The sequence below is a fragment of the Drosophila willistoni genome (genome assembly GCF_018902025.1).
Source record: "Drosophila willistoni isolate 14030-0811.24 chromosome 2L unlocalized genomic scaffold, UCI_dwil_1.1 Seg168, whole genome shotgun sequence".
Taxonomy (NCBI): domain Eukaryota; kingdom Metazoa; phylum Arthropoda; class Insecta; order Diptera; family Drosophilidae; genus Drosophila; species Drosophila willistoni.
Window position 1 is genome coordinate 4,434,487 of NW_025814047.1, and position 17,245 is coordinate 4,451,731.

General features: G+C 34.4%; 1 protein-coding gene and 2 long non-coding RNA genes across 16 annotated transcripts in view; 1 reads left to right on the forward strand and 2 right to left on the reverse strand.

Annotated features, from left to right (window-relative positions):
• LOC6640790 (heterogeneous nuclear ribonucleoprotein L) overlaps window positions 1–6,630 on the reverse strand; it is a 146,011-nt gene extending 139,381 nt beyond the window's left edge. For 3 of the 14 annotated variants that reach the window (XM_023174962.2, XM_023174965.2, XM_023174963.2), the window contains exon 1: window positions 6,353–6,554. In XM_023174962.2, the coding sequence (XP_023030730.1) occupies window positions 6,353–6,511 (159 nt within the window). In that variant the 5' untranslated portion in view covers window positions 6,512–6,554. Of the gene's footprint in view, window positions 1–6,352 lie in introns of all 14 variants that reach the window. The other 11 variants (XM_015178651.3, XM_023174964.2, XM_015178650.3 and 8 more) reach the window with 6 other exon arrangements.
• A 431-nt stretch (window positions 6,631–7,061) lies between these two features.
• Window positions 7,062–12,042, reverse strand: LOC124459932. The gene is made up of 2 exons (XR_006953890.1): window positions 11,685–12,042; window positions 7,062–7,174 (listed from the first exon to the last, which is right to left on the reverse strand). It is a non-coding gene; the product is annotated as an uncharacterized LOC124459932 (long non-coding RNA).
• LOC124459933 lies at window positions 10,363–15,830 on the forward strand. Its single transcript, XR_006953891.1, has 2 exons — window positions 10,363–10,502; window positions 15,541–15,830. It is a non-coding gene; the product is annotated as an uncharacterized LOC124459933 (long non-coding RNA).
• The last annotated feature ends 1,415 nt before the right edge of the window (window positions 15,831–17,245 follow it).

Here is a 17,245-nt window from a genome sequence, read left to right on the forward strand (position 1 = left end):
TTCCTGTAATTGGAGTTTAAGTCAGCTCCCCCTTACCCCACCACCTTTTCTTCTCCCTCTGACAATTCTAAATTTTCCCCTCACCTTCTACACACACTTGTTCAAAATAACATTTGACAGCTTATTTTTGGAATTTCTCTTATGGTTTATATTCGTCGTCGTTTTCTGTTTAGATTACGTGTTTTTAATGCCTTTAAATTCTCTTATTACTTTGCTTTACTTTTTTCTTCTCCCCATCTCTTTCTTATTCTTAAATAAATGAAAAGCGCTAATAGCAAGTTGTTAATTTGACACTTTACAACTTTCAACAAACTACTAACAGAATTGACAAATAGCTCCTCGTTTTCTTTGTTCTTTGCATCTCTGAACATTAAATTAAGGTAGATGAAAGGATTTTTAAAGAAATTCATCAAAGATTTGGTTATTGCCCCTCTTTTGCCACGCCCTTTTTAATATGTACATATTAAGCTACAACGTCAGAGAGCCTAATTAAGTCCTTTCTCATTTCTCAAGGATTCTCGCAAATATAAAGTAACAAGAGACTTACAGAAAGATCAGCTGGAGGATAATCAGCGTTCATTACACAGCCATAATCATCGCACTCGATGTAGCAAGACCATTGGTAAAAAGGTCTATCCATTTTGCTTCGCTTGTTTTTCTACACTGTGTGGCCAACAAAACTTTATAACACTTTTGCTAACAAATTTTATAATCTGATTATCCAAGAAGTTGGTTTTTTTTTTCTTTTAAAATTTTTTAATTTTAATTCGTGAAAATTTAGATATCAAACTGAATTGTTGTCAAACTACAAATGTCATTGGGGAGTTGCCAGACCAATTAGAAGAAGCAATTATGCCAGAACTTCCTGTCAACTGGTTCTAAATCTGCTGCTATTGATATGGTCACACTATTCGGCATTTTATTTGCAATCTAGAGATTATCTACAGCTATTTATCGTTGTAAAGTTGCATTTTGCACGTTGTGAAAGTTATCGATAACTCTCTAAGGGATTTCTTACTCAAGAAGTACTATGAAATTTGTTGTTTTTTCTATATAAAAAGTGTTATTTGGAAAATCTATTTGAAGACAGATATTTTCGTGTTACAATTGGAGAAAGTAAACCTTTCAGAACGGAAAAATTTACATACACAAGATATATTTTAGACATTAAGACAATTATTTTTAATGAAGTTTCTTTTAAAAGCTATAAATCGTTCAGTTTTGATCTTGTGTAAAAAAAAGATTCATAAGGAGAATCAGTTTTCTGATTGTAGATCTTGCCACATCATGTTATATGGACAGTTCCGAAATCCTCAGGCCTTTACCTATTATTTTGGCCACATGTGTATATTTATTACTTCCAATTCCAATACAAAATTACGATATAAAAACCATAAAAATAATAAAGTACACAAAATTTTTGTTTTCTGGGCATCAATTTTATGCGTTTGTCCAAATTTCCAAGCTGAACAGTAAATCAAAATGGGTCATCCAGCTAAGTTAAAAAAAAAATTAAGGAAAAGAGATTTCTAAAAAAAAGAATTTTCAATTTGTTTGATAGTTTTGACCGAATTATGAATTGAAAATTACTATGCCAGGCAGCGTAACGAATCGAAAAAAACTCATAACAAATGCAAGACACATGCCACAAGAAGAAACTAAAAACACAATCGTATATCGATGGGTATCAATAGAAAGAACACAAATCGACAAACACTGAAACTGACAGTTAGCTGCTGGTGCTACCAAGAAAATTACATGAAATGAATCGTAGTTAACCGCAGCAACAGCAGCAGCAACGTGCTTCTTTTTTCTTTCTCTTATCCATTTCCATTTATTTTTTCTATCGAAATAAATTGCATGAAATTTAATACTTTCACCACAGAGCAAAAGTAGAACTAGAACTCGGTATATACACTTTCATTACAGCTAAGAGACTTTGATTTGGCTCACAGGTATTAGACATTGGGCTCCTATGTGGTCACCTGGGGCCGGGATTTGGTCAAGACAAGTCTCTAAGACTTGGCTTATGAATAGCTTTTTCTGCTAAGCCCTGAACTTTGACCTTTGGGCGGCATGTGAGACAAGACTGAGAGGCAATAAGCACAAATTTCAATTAGTTCAATTAGAAATGCAAAAGAAAGGGAGACAGAGAGAACGACGAGGGTAAGAGAAAAAGCATTCTATTAATACCTAAGCAAACAACCCTTTTTATTTCTATGCTCTTCTTCTCCTCAGCCACCACCCCGTTGACACAAAATGCATTTGCAACCCCTTCTCCCCCAAGTCCAGATCTAGCTCAGACAGGGGGAGAGAGAGCAAAAACTTTTTGCAATTAAAACTTGAAAATGAAAAGACAATAAAAATCAATTATTTGTTAATAGAAGCAACAGCAGCCAAAAGGTAAAACGATATCGAAATACAAAAAAATAGAAGAAGGAAAAAAACCTGAAAATTCTTCAACCCCTATCGAATGCAGCTCTGTTACCAGGGCAATGCATTTAATTAACAAAAAAAAAGAAATCGAGGGAAAAGGAACTACGCTTTGAAACAGAATCTGGCCAAATGCATTTTGACTGTTGCATAATTTTTTGGCTTTAGACCTCGTTGCCGTGGCCAAGGCATCAAGATTGGGGTTGCTGCAACCGCCACCAAAATATTCACTTTGATAGCAGGAGGAAATAGGGAGGCTCTGCAAGAGGAGGATGCAGACAGCCAAAAAAACAAGGAAATATAGTGGTCGAAACCAAACCAAATGCGTGTGCTTTATTTTCAACTGTCTCGCAGGCAGGACTCTGACTCGGACCATTTTATTTGCCCAATGTCTGATGCCAGACGCAAACGCAACGCATCGCATCTCGTCCATCTGCATTTTGGAGTGACGACCCACGAGAATGACTTTTTCGGGAATTGAAAGGTTGAGAGGTTGGGGTGGAGGTGGCTAAAGGGGAGAGGTCATTCGTTCGGTCATCACTGCAACTGGCAGGCGGCAGACGCAACGACCCGCTGTGTGTGTGTGTGTGTGTGTGTGTGTGGGTGTGTGGCAATCAAATTGCATATTGTGGATGAAAATTAAATGCGTTTCACAGCAGATTTATAACCTTGATTACAGAGGAGAAAAACCCAATGCCAATATCAATTTAAAATTGCCACATGCCAAAAACTAAAAGAAAATATCATAAAACTCCGACTATTACTCTTTTCATTTGGGAAACTAAATCGAGTTAAATCATTGACACTCTTAGAGTATATTCACTTTAAAGGGTTGCAGCAGCAAATGCCGCTTGATTCTATTAATCTTTTACATGAAGTTTTTTTTTTTCCTTGGATTCTTCTAACTGGTTATAATCCTGTGAACTGAAATGTAAAAGTCACTTTTACAGCATTTACTGAATATTTTATCGTAACCGGTTTATGATCGTGTGGCATTTGGAGCGAGAAATAGTTTTCAACTCGTTTTACTTTTGTTTTTTTTTTTTAAATTATTTAACAAAAGACATCTGCCAAACAAAATTAGATGTTCTAAAATTTACATTCAAAAGCTTTTAAATCATTTTCTTCTTAAGGATATTAAACATTTCATAATAATCTCTACATAAAAGTAGAATTTATTCTACATAGAGTACGACAGAATTATTGCAAATATTAATGGACGAAATCACATCGAAATTATGTATTTAGTATTTATATCAAAGTTAAATTTTTAGTGCTTTTTATCGGCTTTAGCCACAATCAGTCTACACTAAAAACAATGCAAAACCTGTTCGAAAAAACGGTCCTTAAGGTTATCATTTGTTAGAGCAATCTTCAGAGAAACCTGTAACAATAGCTTAAGATGACAGACAGTCAAATGAGAATGAGAGAGACATTTATTCAAGTTCTAGATAATAAATGGTTAAGCAGAAAAGGACAAAAACTGAATCATTTAATCTCCCATATATGCATATATAGAAAATAAGTGTGATAAAGTGATTTATATATGTAATTCATAAGATTTAGCGCATCCGCTTAGAAGTGGACACTTAATCACATGTAGGAAGCGGCAGTCAGTCAGTCACTGACTTGGGGCACGTATTATCCCAATTGCTAAGCTGGTAGAATGGGGCTACAGGTATGCAAAGGCAAAGGCAAAGGCAAAGGCTGAAAGGCCTAAACGATGCCAAGTGGCAAACGGCAGGGCAGGGCAACAAATCCTGGACAAAGTCTAGTACAAAAAGGGCTAAAGAGCATGGAGAGCATGAGCGAGAGCATGAGCATGACGACCAAAAAACTCTTCAACTGCCGAGAAGATGCTGCTTCATGTGCTAATTGCGCTGTCAAGTCAAGTGTGGGTGTCCTCCGCGCGCGTGTGTGTGTGTGTGTGTCTTCTCTGTGAGTTCGTTTAGGCAGAAACATCAGCTTCAGCAACCAGACGGAAGCAACAGCTCAAATGCCAAATGAGAAATGAGACAACGCCACCCACGCATACACACATACACAGTCGCACTTACACTTAGTCACTCACACACACAGAGAGAAGATAGGACGCCATTAACGTCGAGAACAAAGTTAAGAGAAAAATTGTTGCATACTTTGCGCGGCCGCAAGAGCATGACTTTCATGCCAAAAAGCACTCTTCGATGGGTCGCTCGCTCGGTCGCTCGTTTGGTCAACAACAACAGCAACAATTTCCCAAATAAAGTAATATCCTTCTACATTCTTATTGTTCTTCTTAGTTGCTAGAGGAGAAGTTTGGCCCCAACAATTGCACTCAATTCAAAGTGAATCAATTTCTATTTTCCCGTCTCTCTGCTCCAATCTCTTCCTGTTTACGAGAGTTAAATAAATAACTTTTTTATCTCTACCGAGATATACATACGGCATAAGCAAAATGATAAGCAGAGACAAACAAAAATTTTCCTTTTGCCAGTGGCAATAGGAAAAATCGATTTTTCCCAACACCAACACCAATACAAGCAACTGGCACACACACAACTGACTCGAATGCCGCACAAAACACAGCAACAATTTGCCACATTGTCTCCACGTGCTACCACATTTCGCGGGGGTAAACTCTTAAGTTCTGATATGGCCAAAAGAGAAACTCGCACAAGTCATTGAAAATTTGGTAAAAATGAAGGGGAGCAAACAAAAAATGAATTAGGTTGTTGTTATAATTCCCAACCAGTTCTGGGTTTGGAGCTGATAACGAAACCTTGCCTCGTTGAAAGATTTACAAAACAGTCGTAAAAGTCTATCACTTCAAAGCAACCTTAGTAAATTGTTTGGCGCTGGAATTATTTCCATCTTTTTATTAACATTACAAAAGTTCACAGGATCATGAAATTTCCGGAGACTTTTCTAAACCTAAACGATATTTTAGTTTATTTCCTAGAAATATGCTTCATATAAACTATGAACTGGTTCATAAAAAATAAACCTAAAACAAATTCAATTCAATTTTTCAAAAGTAAAGCTAAAAATTTATACTTATTAGTGAAAAAGAAACATAACTATCTGAAAACCCTAAAATTAATAGTGAAATTTAGTTTTGTTAAAAGGGATGTCGAGATAGTCAATATATGATTATAGTATTACAGATATTAAAGAGAACTAATCGTTAAAAATTATCTTTTTAGTACGAAAACAAATATTATAATTATGAAAGGTCTGAGAGCTGGCTATCTGAAAACTCTTTAACTAACACTGATATTTTAACTAAGTAAAACTAATTTTTATGACACTTTCAATGCATTTTCCAATTGAAAATTAAAATTTTCGCTTCCCTTTCCACAAAAAGCTTATCATTTGCTGTTTTCAATGAATTTTTGTATTCGGAAATACAAAATTTCCTTCCTTATGAGGTACACTCTCGAAAAAATGTTGGAAATTCGTGATAAGCTTCATAAAAGTCTAGATAAGGTATGGATGAATTGTGTGTACCCCTCTTTCTCTCTCTCTCTCTCTCTCACTCTATTCGTAGAGCAACCCCAAAAAAAACTGAACTTTTATCATCAACCTAAACTACAGTCCACCTCCTCCTGTACCTAATCTACCTAGCTCTAGCTAGAGCTACCACCACCCTGTTATTATCAGGATAGAATGGGAAAAGCCCTGAAGGGCAACGGGAATGAGTTTGAGGGTGGGGAATGGGAGTATGGGAGGGTTGGCGGTAAAAGCAGCAGCATAAATGCATTTACACTGTATATATCAATCTTTGGACAGGCATTGGCAATATTCGCGCTCTGATAAGGGTGGGTGGTGGAGAATCCACCCGTAATGGAACTGAAAGTGTTCTGTGACTAAAGAGAGAGCTTTGTGGGTTGATATTCTTTTTGTTTGAGTACTTTTGAGTATTTCTGATGGTACTTACCCTAGCATGCATATGCACATCATTTTCACCGGGCTGCTGGACACCGGTGCGTATCTTTTTATTCTGCGGTCCTTCGCTGACAACGATGGTGGCCCCGCCCCCGCTGGCACCGCCGCCGCCACCACCGCCGCTGCCATTGCTAGCGCCGTTGTAGGGCATTGTGGTCGCCGTTGCGAACTGGAGCGAAATCTCGGGGCTGATTAAAGTTTGTGGGTGTAGAATTTTGGCGATTTTTTGGCCTGAGCCTACGTTGCACGTGGGATAATTAAAAATGATCTCTTTTTTTGTGAAGGGGGGGTGGGTTTGGGGGAAGGTCTAGTCTTCCTTTTCTTGACAATTAGAAGACGCGACGACGACAATAACAACGTTTAGTCTGTATTGACGTGGGAACGATTTAATCTTGACGTAACGTGACGGTGGACAAATGCGTAACGTAACGTTTAGAAGACAGGCGACAAATAACGTAACGCGACCGAATGTTGTTTTACTCTCTTTATACTTTTTTAAGTTGTAAATATTTATTTAAACTTTGTTGTTGTTTTTTCTTTTTTTGGTTGGATTGTGGCCTCTTTTATTTATTTACCCTTTTGCGTTTATTTTTTACTTCCTTAAAAATGATTTTTTTTCATTTAATGGATTAAAGGGGGGCATGCAGAGAGGGAGCCGTCGTATGATATTCAAGCACTTTCAACTTTTATTTTTTCTTCTCTTTTTATTGCACTTTTTGATTTGCGTGATAAATTTTCCGTTTTGTTTGTTTCTTTTTGTTGTTGGTTGATTGGTTGGTTGTTTGTTTGGTGTGTTGTATGTGGTATTCTTCAGCTGAAATCAGAGCAAGAAAAAAGTGGAATACTTCTATTAATAACAACTAAAACAAAAATGTAGCACAAGAATACATTATCATCAAACAATCAATATAAACACAAAGACTGTGCATCTCTTTCTCTCTACATAATGATGTTAATGTTTCCTGTGTAAATTGGCAATTAGTTAGTTATAATCTTTAATTCCCATATCCGTCGACCTATTCCAAATTGTGGCACAAACCACTTAGACACGTTTTTCCAACTAGGTGAGAGAAATAATTACATTTTAAATACTATTTCATCAAAAGTGCAATCATGTAAAAGTGTTGGCATAAAATTTCCATTTCCATTCGATTGCATTTATTTGAAGAAATTGCAAAATGCAAACATAAAAACCTTTTATTGTGTTTACAACAAAATTTCAACTCTCTGCACTTAAAGTTTTGAGTCATTAACATAAACTTTAATTATTTTGTGTTATTTGCTGTTTTTTTTTTTTTTTGCATAAACCAAAACAAAAATAAAATGCTGAAACAAATTGCAGTTACGGTGAAAATATAATTGCAAATTATTCACATTAGCTTAAACTTTTTTCCCTACCAACAACAACCAAGTCAAAAGGAAAACACCTGCAAAATCACGTAACGAAATATTTATTTAAATAAATCAATAAGGTTTCGGTTCTTAGCTAATAAAACAAAAGTCTTTTCGTTTACCATTTAAGCTGGTTTATTTTGGGAATTTTGAAGTAATAAGTTTAAAGTAATTAATGTAAGCTAAAAAGAATCCTTGACTTGAAAATGTTTCAAAAATGTTGACAAAATTGTACGTTACTTTCTTTATTACAGAACAAGTATTGACAAATAACTGGGACTTTAAGCATGAGACAAATTTTTATTTAAAATTTATTTTGAAACAAAAATTATATCCAATTTGTATCTAGTAAGAACTGTAATTTATTTTATGCATAAAGTAAAAATAATCAAATATCTGTGTTCATATTCATTCAACAAACTTTTGACAATTAAAAGAAAATTCTATTATTACCATGGTTTCTGTTCATTAATTTAATTATTTTTATATTTTTTTAGTTGTGTCAAGATTTTAAATCCCAAAAATATTCAAACTAAAAATCAAATCGTTTTAGTTGTAAAATCTAAAGATGCAATTATAAAAGGTTTAATGAAATTCTAAAGGATTTGTCAATCTTTCACAAACAAGAGAATTAATTCAAAATGTATTGCAAAAAAATTGATAAAATTTAGAAAGGTCGAAAAAATATAAATGAATTGATTCAAAATATATTGCAAAATATTGAAAACTAGACAACTTAAGACAATTAAACGGAAGAGATCATGAAATAAGTACCTTTATGATCATTTAAAAGTAAAAGAAATATTTTTTCATCTTTAAAATGTTTTCACAATTTATCTGAGTCTATTTAATGCGTTTTTTAGAAGAATTAGTTTGGATTGAAATATTTAAATCGTTCAAATAGATTTAAATATTTATAGATTTTAGTTTATTCATAGAGAAATATTTCAAATAAATTTATATTTAATTGTAACAATAAGCCAATTAAATTTATTCAACTAATAAAATCCAAACAGAACGAATAAGATTTAAGATTTATATAAGATTTATTTAACTAATAATTAATTGTGATAATGGAATAATTATAGAGAGATGAGAGATAACTGATACATTTTTAGCATAAATTAACATTGCAACTAAAAGCCAATTTATTGGACTATAAATTGGGATTTAAGATGAAAGCAAAAGTGGTCTTAAGACTTTGTGTTTAAGGATTAAGAGGATATTCATATATTTAAATGATATATTCCAATTGGAAATGGCTTATAGAAAAATCATATTCGTTTAAAATCTATTACATTTGACTCAAAAAGCAAATTGCTTAAACCACCCTCGGAGTTGTCAAAAAAAAAAAGAAAGTATGCGGAACAGAATAGAAAGAAAAGCACTGAAAAAAGCGCCGGCAACGGAAAAAAAAAGGAACATGGCCGAAATGTCAAATGGATTTCGAAAGGAAAGGCCAAGCAAACAAACGGAGAGCAAAGAACAGGAGAGTATAACAGACGGAGAGAGAAAGAGAGAGCAAAAGAGCAAACAAAAAAGGAAGGATAAATGTGAGAAGCGAAAAGCAAAGCAAATGAAGAATGAACCCGAAATAATAAAAACGGCAATAGCAACTTTTCATTTGTAAGGGAAAATCGTAAACTTGAAAAAAGTTTTTCATATATTTTTCGTTTCATGCGAGTGAGTGTGTGTGTGTGTGCAACAACCCTTATGGAATGGAAAATAGGAAAAGCACACAACACGCGGACACAGGCAACGGTAAACGGCAATGGCAACGGCGGCGGCGGCGGCTGCTGCTGCTGATTTTTGTTTTGTTTGTGGGGGCGCCGCCGTCGTCGTCGTCGCTTGGCCAATATGCCGGGGGTTGATTTTTCATTAATGAAACACAACAACATACGGTGAAAATTCACCGTATAACGGTAAATTGGAAATGCTAAACTTTTCCATCATCACACACACACAGAGAAACACGCTCCATTTTTCCTATTTCCCATTTTCTTTTGTTTTGTTTTTGTCTAACCACCAACGACAGAAAGAAAGAAAACGACCGGCAAAGACAGAAGCGGCCTGATTCTCTCTCTCTGTGTGTGTGTGTGTTGTCTTGGCTTTTCTTTTCTATTTCTTTGGCTTACAACAAAATGGTGGGCACAGCGGCAACAACAACAACAATTTGAAATGCACTTTAAAATTTCGTTTCGCAAAATTTCCACAGTTTAATTTTTCACGTTTCTACTTGAATTTTTCTTTGTATTGTCTGTTTTGTTTTGCTTTTTTTGTTCTATTCACATTGTCTTGAACCACAGAATTTTTGTTTATTTTTTTGAAACAATGTATATTTCGAAGAGGGGATTAACTGCACTAGAACTGAAGATGTGATGTGTGTGTGTGTCTTGTTTGTTGGTTTCTTAACTCTAAATTGACTGAGAGGTGGCAACCCAAAGGAGGGGGACAGTCAAATGATCCGGGGGATTGGGCAACACTTTTTGTTTTTTATGTGCTTGGGCCTGGCAACACTGACAACAATTGTCAAAAACTTCACTTACGTTAACGGTTTCAATTTTCCGGTTTATCGTTTTTTTTTTTGTGGATTTTGCCAAATCAAATTTTATTTTGGCATTTACAAAAACACAAAGAGACACGCACGCACACACACGTCAATTTTCACGTACACACACGCACGATTGACGACAAGACGGATGGGGGGAAGCAATTGAAGATGTTATTCTTTCTGTGTGTGTGTGATTATTGTGAGTGAGTTTTTTTTTTTTGTTTTCCTAAGTGTGTGTTTGTGATGGGTGGAGAGAACTCAAGTGAAAATTTGTTTCTTCCGCTGCGTTTTCCAAAGAAGAACTTTTTGTCTGACTTTTGCGGCGAGTGTCAGTGAAATGCAAGAAATTCGCCCAGCCAAATTGAATATTTTCGCTCAGCCAAATTGAAGAGAGACAGAGAGAGAAAGAGAGTGGGAGGCGGAGGAGAGAGCGCCACCAAAAAACGTAAGCCGCGAGTGAGAGACAGAGAGAAAGAGAGCAAGGCACAGGTAGCGTGAGAGACCAACTGAACTGAGAGAGCGTGGGACCAGTTTGAGTGAGGGAGAGAGCGCAACAGAATTGTTACTTAGGGGTTGAAACGAATGAGAAGCAGCAGCAGCACTGCACATTTCAAACAACAATGTATTGAGAGAAAACTGCATATGCTACGCAATCTACTACGTTTTCTGCTGCCACGCGCCTAAATTTGCTACTATTTTTCGTATATGCTTGTTGTTGTTGTTGCTGTTGCGCATGGAACGTAGCCACAGTGCGCCGTCGCCGTAAGCCAAAGAGCAAAAGTACCTTTTCTCAATTTTCTAATTTTTTTTTTGTGGGTGGGAAAAACTTTCCGGTTAGAGTTTTTGTTCAACAATTGCTGATGCTGATGATGTTGTTTTTGTTGTTGCTACGAATCATTATACCAAAGCAAATGATGCTTAGTTTAGGGGGAGTGGGAGGGGGAACGAAAAACTTGCACACTGTTTCACTTTCACCACTTTGTTTGGCGATTTTCTTCTTCGCTCTACCTGGGGGGCTCATGCACTTTTCAATTTTTGCACTTGTCTTTAAATTCGCGCTGCGGCAGCGACGACGGCGGCGGCACAACGAGACACAACAAAAACACTACAGACACACAACACTCACACACACACACACGCTGTGTTGGATGAAAACGGGGGAGCGCTCTCTCACAACGTGTGTGTTAGTGCGAGCGGGACAACAATCGATAGATAGCCGCCGTTGCCGTTGCCCTGTTGTAGATGAAGAAAACTCAAAAATTGAAAGCGGCAGCTCGCGGCAAATGTCGCGGAAGTATTTAATTAAGACCAAAAAGTATTTAATTTAAACTTTATGTATTGTATATATGCAAAGAAATGCATAAACCATTCATTCACTCACATAACAAATACACTTAGTAGCAGCCGTAGGAGGAGGAGGAGACAGACGACAGTGACACGCACACAGAGACACACGCGCGTTTACACGTTTTGGTGTAGTGGTTAAAGAAACAACAACAACAATGCCACTGCGAGACGCTGTAGTTGTTGTTTTTTAGCTGCTGATGCTAATGTTATTACTGTTGTTGTTGTTAGTGCTCTCTGCTTTGTGTACGCTTTTCTTTTCGGCTACTCTTTGCGCTATTAGCGTTTACTTTTTTATATCGCTTTCCGCTTTTTATTGAAAGGCAATTTCCAACCGTCCGTGCGCCACAAAGTTTCAATTCGAACTGAACGGTGCTCTTGTAATGGCACTCTCTCTTTGCACACAGATACATTACAAACACACGCACACACAAAAAAAGCAGTTTGTCCAACAACAGCAGCAGCAACAATAACAACAACACGCAAAACGCAAGTGCTGTGAGAGAGAGAGAGAGAAAGAGATTGTGGCAGATGCGCGATTGTTCTCCCACTCTCATAGCAGACGCACACACAAACAAACTATATCTCTTCTCTTCCATTCATTTCGCCGTTTTACGCTCCGTTCACCTCTCTCACTCACTCACCCGCAATGGCACTTTTTTCCTCTCTCGTTTGTTTTCTCTCTCTTTCTCTCGCTGTCCGCGTTGTAATGAGAGTGGTTCGCTGCAAAATTCAAATTCGGCGCTGGACTACGCACAGTGGTTGATTGGCCTTCGAAATTGAAATCAAGTTATTTATGAATGAAATGATGTGATTCAAAAACTTTAATTGACTAAAATTCACAATATTTTTTGATTTTATAATTTGGGTCGGTTAAAATATAAATATGAAGGATTTGAATACAAACATAACTACGTATACATATCATAAAGATTCTTATTGAATAACGGCAAATTGTAAATATAGAAATACTTAACAATTTAGCAAGTATATAATATTTAAAAATAAAATACTAGTTAAAATTATTATTTAAAAAAATTTTAATTTAAAAAAAAAATCACAATAAATGTTAAAAAAACATAGTTAAGAACAACGATCAGTTTTGAGAGAGCGAGAGCGCCCCGCTTCCAATGTCTCTTTCGCTCTCTGAGAGAGTTGAGTGCAGGCCAAACAAAATGAACTAAAAGAGAGTGAGAGAGCCATTCCATTCCGTTGCATTTCCAACTGGAACAAAAATGGAATGAGTGACTGACGATGAGAGTATTGAGAGAGAGTCTGGTGGGTGGGAGAGTTTTTAGATAAATTCAGTAAATTTTAGTTTTGTGGCTAAAAATTATGTTCTGTTAAAATCAAAACAAGGACAATTTGAACTGAATTGCCTGCCAAGTCATTAAATTGAATTTGTTTATCGATTTGGACATAACGTTAATGTCGTCTGATTTAATTTTCTTAAATAATTTTAATTTCTACAAAAGTTTCACAAAAATTGCAATTGTGAAAACTCAGTGTGCTTGGGAAAAAGTTCTTTAAATTTCTGAAATGTATTATTCGTCCAATTTCAAGATTTGCCGTTTATAATTACCGATTAACCACAAGGGCTCTCTATGAAATCCCATTTTTAGAATATTTGACAAAGTAACAGACCAACTGCGACTACATAGAAGGGAATTTACCTCAAATATTTTAACAGGTACGATTTTTGGGCAATTAAAGGACGTAAAAACTTGATTAATCCATCTCTCGTGAAATGCATATTTCAAAATTTATCGCAGGTTTCATTTCAGATCATTCAGTAAGCTTATTAATATGCTAATAGTGAGCTAGGACCATATTCCAATTAGGATCGGCATTGAAGTTAAAGAAGAACTAGCCATCAGTAAGTAGGAGCAAACAAGCAACAAATCTAGAAATGTGTTAAAAATTTGATACAAATTAAACAATTTATTCAGAAAAAAACCAAAAACTTAACGAAGAAGGCCATCTTGACGGCGGGACGCAAGACATTGTTTTCAAATTGGGTCATGTCGGGAAATTTTAGGACGGATGATCACCATTTTGTTTTTATAGTTTTTAATATAGAGGTATAAGTTAACATTTCGCTTGATTGACAAGGTAAAAGGTTTTTTATTTTTTTTATTTTTATTTACAAGCTTTTTTAAAGGGACAATAAGCCAATACATAGGTACATATATAAAAGTAAACACGAAATGGAGGTAAAAGATAATGAAATAAAGAGAAAAAAGTTCATCTTTTAAGAGTAACTATGGTTATCATCAACATATCGAAAATTTTGGTTACAATATATTTTATTTTTATAAAAGCTTGGTCGTGTCCTTGGGATCGTTGATTTCGATCCATGACAGTTCGTTGTGTAAAAACCTTTTTTTCCGAACATTCTTCATTATTGTTAAATTGTACGAAGTTCTTATTACGATCGGCTTTTACAGTTGTTGCCGACGAGATTTCTGTGAGATACTATATCGGCACCCCTTACGTTACGTTCCTACTTTTTTTTGTATGCTCATTTCAAGTCTACTCCTGAAGCCGACGTTTATTCGTAAGATCAATGATTATTTGATAACTGGTTAAAATACCTCAGCTTGTAACACGCAGATAAATTACAAACAAAATGCATTTTGCCCAACAACACGCGAAACGCAAGTGCCAAGAGAGAGTGAGTTTGGAAGATGCGTGTTTTTCTCTCAATTCCCTGCACACACAAACACTTTCAAGCTCTCTTTTCCAATAATTTTATCTTTATCTTTCGTTTATCTCTGGCGCTCTTATTCTCTCGCTGTATGCCTAGTAATTGAGAGTAGCTGGCTGCAAATTCGACACTGAACTGAACGCACAGTGGTATTTTATCTGTTCAAATTTACATCAAGGACTTTATAAACACTAATTGCAGTAATTGAAAAACCACTGCGTAGTGTTTGTTAAGTTAACCAGCATTATAATTTTTCATATTTTTCCTAAATTATTGTTATTTTAACGAAATGTTTACAAAACGTTAAATAATATATATATATACCTATATTATTCAAATAAGAGTTCACTATAATCCACAACCTGCTATTAAGACGGCTCGAAGTCACACTTTTGAAGAGGATTATTTGAAAGTAGTTTTTTTTTTTTAAATTACGATGTTCTATCATTAACTCTAAAACTGGTTGGGAATTACAGCTAAATAAAGGCAAAAAAGCTTGCATTATAAACTTTTGTATTACCAATTTCAAAACATTAGTAAAATCAATTCATTTTACATAATTCCTACTTCATATTGAATAATAATTGATCTATCTGCATATCAAAAACGAATAAGAATGAATTTTTAGTATAATCGGTTGTTCTCAATTTTTCAGTCATTGCGTAACTTTATATAGCTAATAATAAAAGCATTAACCTTAATCTAGCTATAGCAATAAATAAAATTGTTTCTTAGCTATAAACCTACATACTAGCAAATATTTTCTAAGTTCTTAATAACTATTTGGAAGTTAAATATTTTTTTTACTGTTTTAAAATAGATGATAATTTTTCACCTTGATAAACAAATTTGGTTAGTTACAGTTTCGGTTTAAATTTGCTACACAAACCGCACAGCATTCTTAACTACATCAGATTGCCAGCGGAATAGTGTCAAATCCGAAACTATCTTTTATGTATTTATATCTGAAACAAATAAATAACTTAATTTTAAAGTTTATTGTATTTTATTTAACTGAAAGTTTGTTAAATTTTCATTAAAATGTAAATCTCATTATAATATTAATCATTTTGCAGTTGTCAGTAGTGTTAGTCAAAAATATTTAAATGAAATTCGCTTTTGTTGTATGTTTTGTTTAGCGGTTGCAAATTAGAAACTAAAATGTTTTAATTTACTTATTTTGCAGTGCACAACATTGTTTTTGTTTTAATTGGCGACATTTCTAAAAAAAAGTGGACTAAAATGGAGTTACTAATATTGGCACAAGGATTACCTCTCATGGCATTTTGTTTGTCTCTTGGACAATTAGTTTTAGTTATGGTACTTGTGATTTATATACTATTTAATGTTTAACTGTGCATAACTTTTACTTAATTACTTGAGATAAAACTATAGGCTATAGTATTGTACTATCTATGATACATAAATTGTAATTGTAACTAAATACATTAATTAAAAGTTGGAGATGAATCAAAATCGTACACTTTTGTCATGACTAGTCACGAACAAAACAGGGTGTCACTTAAAATTTGCAGACAATGTAATAAAGTATAGTTGGGTACTTTATTTGAGAAGGGCTAATTTGTAGTCCCATTCAGCTAATGGCCATTTAATTTCTTAGTATTGCCTAATATCTTTAAAAGTAGCTATATTATAATTAGATATTTATCTACGATTATAGTGTTGATATTTTATACTGAAGATTTTAAATTCTTCTACTATCCATTTTTGTGTTAAGTCGTATGAACATTTATTTGATTAGGAAAAGCTTTATTTCCTCTATAAAAGGTATACCATAAAATCCAAAAATTAAAATGATTTTGGTTTAATTATTTGATTTTTTGGTTCTTTCTTAAATTTGTATTATTGTTAAAAAAGTGTTAAAATTTTTAAATTTAGTTAACACAGATCTACACAAAAGAGTTTCCTTCGTCTTTGTTTCTTATAATTCGCAAGTGGTGTGAGCAAGTTTAGCAAATTTCTATTTCCCATGAAAATATTTCTGTTTGAAATGGAGAAGAAACTGGTTTTTTGCGACATTGATCCTGATCTTCTAATAATTGTTTTAATTAGTTCAAATTTTATTTGAGTTTCATTAGTTGTTGTTTATAATTCAATACTTGGTATTACCCACTTAAAAAGATCTACCACATAACTCAGACAATTTTTATCCAACATAAAATAAATAAAAACAAAATAAAATATAATTTATATAAAATATTTTTATCGGAAGATAAGCAATTATAGTTTTTTTTTTTTTGTTTTGTACAGGCAAATGAAACTCTTAATATGAAAATATGTTTCCAAGGTAGACAATTTGAAAGTAAATTAAATGGAAAAGTTCTTTTGACGTACGTTTGATTAGATTTGAATTTGGAAAAATAGAAATGAGAAGCACCTTTGCCTATAAGATGTTATAGGTTTCAGGTAATATTATACCAAGGAAATACAATTCGGAAAAACACGATGCAATTTTTAAAATTTCAGTTATTAATCGATTGATTCTGATTTGAGTGGCCAAATCGTAAGAGAAACGTCTTCTTGACCAACCCAACAAAGCTCATAACACAACTCTCATAACGCATTTACTTTCAATGCCAATGTCAAGGACTTTTTAGCCAATAAACAATATGTGTTAGTGTCTGTTAACATTTTCCGATTATCATTGGGATAATAAACATAAATGCAAATGCAAATAAAACTCATTAAAAATATGTTTGGCCTTTGGACTTGCATTCACACGCCATTGAATTCTGAGGACCGGCATTTGCTTATCGGGAGCACAACAGACCAACACACTATGGATGGGATGGGGGATGGGGGTATGGAGTATGGGGTGAATCCAAAGAAAAGCTGCACACTTTTATTAGATTTCTGAAACGGACAACAAA